Genomic DNA, 4368 nt, shown 5'->3' with positions numbered 1-4368 from the left:
CACGGCCCAGGCCGGGACCGCGTGATGGCCCGCTTGGCTTGGGCTAGCACGGCCCACGGGCCGTTGAACCCCAGCCTGGCACGTTATTATAGTACCGTGCTGGGCTGGGCACGACCCAGCTCATGCCGAGTCAGTGCCGTGCCCGGGCCGACACGACCCGGTTGATACCACTATTTGGATCTTATCGTAAGTTGTTTAGTTAAGACTTGACATCATAGTATTTATTCCGAACCAAACATACAAGTGGTCCATATACCAATGTATCCTCTCCTTGTGTTTTTTAAGCCGATAATAACATGCAGCTTGGCAAAGATACCTCCCATATTTTACTAACTAGAGCTCACAACTACGAAGCTCAGTCCACCTAGCACCCTAGCTTTTCGCATAGACATAAGCAAAACAAGAGAGGGGCATCGAGATCACCAAAGTCAGAACTAGTTTTTGCATAGCCGAGCCCAAACGGCCCGAGCCAACTTATCAATAGTAGAGAGTACACGCTAGCTCACCCCAAAACCACAAACCCATGGTAAAAATAAGTTTTAAAAAAAAAGTATAAAGAACAAAATCAGAATTTCTCTAATATAAATTCAAAGGATATTTTTACAAATGCAACAAATATTTAAAAATTTTTGGCTATCAACATGTCATTTAAAAATTTTGTATTTTAATCTTAAAACAATATCCAGCTTCAAAAGCAAGCGCAGTCATGTCCTCATTCTAAACGACACATCATATTCCCAAAATATATATTTTTTTAATTACATTGACCTGTTCATCACATAATAATAAAGGTCACACCAGTTGCACATTGAAAGAGCACTTAACAAAAGATGCAATTGTGCGGCTGAGGACCTATCAGGAAACCAACAATTTTCCCACATGCTTTCCAATCCAATACATCACGTGTTAAAACTCTCAACATTTGACCATGTGCCTTTATTAGACTAGTGCAAAATACTAGTCTTGATAGTTGACACGCGCATATTGGCGGCATATATAAGTGCATGATTCTAACTGAAATTTATACTTCGATCTCTCATGCCAGTTCAACAAGGAGTTGTAAGAGGCATCCATGGATCCCTTCTCTTTTCAAGATGAAATTATGCAACTAGAAGATATATATTTCCCAACTTTTTCACCGGACCCTTTTGCCCTCATCCCGATTCCTGTGGAAACCGAGATTCAATGTCCAGCCAGTGTTTTGCCGTTCGAAATAGAGAGACAAGAGTGTATTGCACCATGTTTTGTTGAGTACTCGAGGTTGAGGGATGAGCATGTAAGAAGAAAATTAGAATTAAAATTTAATGAACAGAAAAATGTTCATCAAAGAGTGATTGAGTATTTGAGAAAAATTCCACAACCAAACAATCCGAAGATGGAGATGAGAGTTGAGAGGAATTGTAGTCGGTTGTTTCGGCATATGATGAAGGAAAGGCTGAGAAGAGAAAAGATTAGTCAATGTTATACGGATTTGTACTCAATTATCCTTCCTACACCCAAGGTATTTTGATTTTTGATTTTTGATTTTTATCATGTTCCATCTCTTTGCAATTCAGTATTTATTTATAAATGCAATATGATTGATGAAAGAGTAGTTAAGTTATAACAAGCATTAAAAACATGTTTAATTAGTTGATAATATATGTTTAATTAGTGTTCACAAAAATTTTAATTAATACACTTGAAAGTTAAAAGTAGTTTTCCACAACCTTACCTATTCGATCAACACTACTTCAGCTTGATTTTTTTATTATAAATATAAATAATTATTTCTTTTCATATCAATCTATGATTTAGGATTAATCTTTTATTAATATTTAGCCCTAATCTAATCTTGATTGGACAAATCATACGTTGAATAGTAAACAAGTCAGCCAGATTTTTTTTTTTTATTTTTTATTTTTTGTGAAGTTAAATAGTCAAGTGGATGAAATTCTCAGTAGAGACCAAGGAACAACATAGAAACTACATGGAAGCATGTAATGTCACAGATGGCAAAACATCACTTCCTCTTTTTCTTTTCTTTTTTTAACTTTCTTTTAGGATAGTTGGAATACAAACCGTTGTCAGAGTTTGGATTAATTGTTTTTCCACAAGTGTACTGTTTGACACTCAAAGTCTTATCGCTTTGTTTATTTATTTTCTTGCCAACTAGAGGCATTTATATATATATATATATATAGTGTGTGTGTGTTACCATATAATTAATCAAGTTGTTTATTGAGGAAAGTTGCAAGACAAAATCAACACGTGACATAAAGTTTGTTTAATAGTTTTTTAAATTCCGCATTTTTTATTTTAGCTGATCTAAGGAAAGAAAAGGACATTCATACCTGCTGCATCAATGTGTAGTGAGAGTTTGTATATGTATCAATAAATACTCTATGAATACATGAAAAATATGACAGCATTTTTTGTATTTATGAACAGTATTTCAATTTGGTTTTGATGATTAAAATTTACTCCGATTTATCGCCAACCTATAAATAAAAAAATAGAGAAAAGATAAGAAATATATATATATATATATGGATAGTTTTATTTAAAAAAAATATTTAAGTTAAAAATATTTAAATTTTAAAATATTTTAAAAATTTTTAGAAGATTTTGAAGAATGTATATAAAGAGGATTCATCTCCTACGCACTTCCATAGAATTAGATTCTACATACATCTATTTTTTTCAGTTGTTAAATTTAAATTTAACTGCAATAATTTTTATTTTTATTTATTTATTTTTTTTAAATTTTATTTAATTTTATTTTTAGGGGAAAAGGTGGATATAAATTATTCATTTTTATAAAAAGTAAATGCAATAGTAAACTTATACAATATTGTTAAACCGTGTTGTTTCTATTACACGAACTCAATTACAACTTATAAATAATTATTAGGTCAAGGTCTCACTTACACGATCCAATAGTTAAACCTTTAGTCGGTGACTCGGAGCTAGTCAGCATCCATCATTCAACTACGCCCTATTTTTTTGTGGCTTGATATTGTCACATGTCTTTAAAAACTAGTCACACGTTTTTGTTTACTTTCCAAATGAGATTATATATTTGACCACATGCAAATATATAATTAAAGTTATACACGCACTCTAGACATATAATAATAGAACTTAGCAACACTCAAACATACATCCCAATGGATTCCTTTTGGTGCCAAAAAGAGTTTCTTGAAGGGGCAACGCTCAACTATTCATTCTCTCCGGCGCCACCTATCAATGTTGTTGCTGGAATATCTGAAAACAATTCTTTGATCATTGCTCCGACCTCGGCCTTTAAAAGGTATTTTAGGCCTTTAAATATCATTCAAAAATGTGATCACTCTCCAAATGTTCATCAGAGAGTCATTAGCTTCTTGAAAAGTATTTGGAAGCCCAATCCAAAGCCAAAGATTTGTGAAATAGATGATGTTGGTAGTAGAGATTTCCGTCATATGATGAGAGAAAGACATCGTAGAGAAAAGCTTAGTCAGAATTATTCGGAATTATACTCTATTTTGGCTCCTATGTCCAAGGTTTTTATTTTTCTTTATGTAAATTTATATAAGCATTTACTTGTTTTTTTCTTTTTCATTTTATAAGTGTGATTTTGTTATGTTTGTAGGCCGACAAAAACTCTATAGTACAATCTGCAGCGGTTTACCTCAAAGAATTGCTAATGATTAAAGAAGAACTTCATAGACAAAATAAAATGTTAAGAGAAAAGATTATAGACACCGGAAATATTTTACAATCAAAAGGATTGGATTCAAGAACTGAGCATAAGATGAAAGATGACAACATGAGCATAGAAGAAGCAAAGATTGAAGTACAACTAATGAATCCGGTATCTACCATCGATTCAATGATCGAAGCTTTGCAATGCATGAAAGGAATGGGAGTAAAAGCAATGAGCATCCATTCGGAATTCTATGGAGACGAGTTCACCACTATGATGACCATATATACAAAGGTATTATTCATAAATTTCATATGTTACTATAAAATTAATTTTGAAATAATCATAATTGATATATCTTTTTTCATTAAATATAAATTAGAACTCAAGTGATTATAATATATGCACATATGTAGGTGGAAAAGAGTGAGGAGAGAGGTGTGGAGGGAACTCCGGTGGAAATGGAGAGGAAGATGAGGTTGCAACTTGCAATTACAAAGAAGGTGAGTGTGGACCCCAACAAGGCAGCAACAACAACAACCACAAGTCCATGTGGACAATGGAGAACCTGATAGGATGCTACTTTTGACTAGGTAGCTTGTGGAGCCCACTTTGGCATGGTGCTTATATTTTGTCCTTGTTAACATTTTGTATTCTAATAAGGCTTTAAATAAAATTGTGTGTAGTTCAGTCAATAATAA

General features: G+C 33.1%; 1 protein-coding gene across 2 annotated transcripts; it reads left to right on the top strand.

Annotated features, from left to right (window-relative positions):
• The first annotated feature begins 971 nt into the window (after positions 1-971).
• On the top strand, positions 972-4339 carry LOC120255058 (transcription factor bHLH92-like). Of its 2 annotated transcripts, none has more exons than XM_039262963.1 (3): positions 972-1501; positions 3614-3961; positions 4084-4339. In XM_039262963.1, exons 1-3 carry the CDS (start codon positions 1073-1075, stop codon positions 4237-4239), a joined length of 933 nt encoding a protein of 310 aa, XP_039118897.1. In that variant the 5' UTR covers positions 972-1072; the 3' UTR covers positions 4240-4339. The 2 variants fall into 2 exon arrangements, with proteins under 2 accessions (XP_039118897.1, XP_039118898.1); XM_039262964.1 differs by lacking the exon at positions 972-1501 and adding an exon at positions 2815-3524.
• The last annotated feature ends 29 nt before the right edge of the window (positions 4340-4368 follow it).

This window comes from Dioscorea cayenensis, unplaced genomic scaffold (assembly GCF_009730915.1).
Source record: "Dioscorea cayenensis subsp. rotundata cultivar TDr96_F1 unplaced genomic scaffold, TDr96_F1_v2_PseudoChromosome.rev07_lg8_w22 25.fasta BLBR01000810.1, whole genome shotgun sequence".
Lineage (NCBI taxonomy): Eukaryota > Viridiplantae > Streptophyta > Magnoliopsida > Dioscoreales > Dioscoreaceae > Dioscorea > Dioscorea cayenensis.
Note: the sequence above shows the minus strand (reverse complement) of the source record. Positions and strands in the feature narration are given on the sequence as shown.

What these genes read in the sequence shown, in the direction of transcription:
- LOC120255058 (XM_039262963.1), top strand. Translation starts at nt 1,073, where the DNA reads ATGGATCCCTTCTCTTTTCAAGATGAAATTATGCAACTAGAAGATATA. An exon ending in TTATCCTTCCTACACCCAAG is followed by an intron (nt 1,502 to 3,613) that starts GTATTTTGATTT and finishes TTATGTTTGTAG; the next exon opens with GCCGACAAAAACTCTATAGT. An exon ending in TGATGACCATATATACAAAG is followed by an intron (nt 3,962 to 4,083) that starts GTATTATTCATA and finishes GCACATATGTAG; the next exon opens with GTGGAAAAGAGTGAGGAGAG.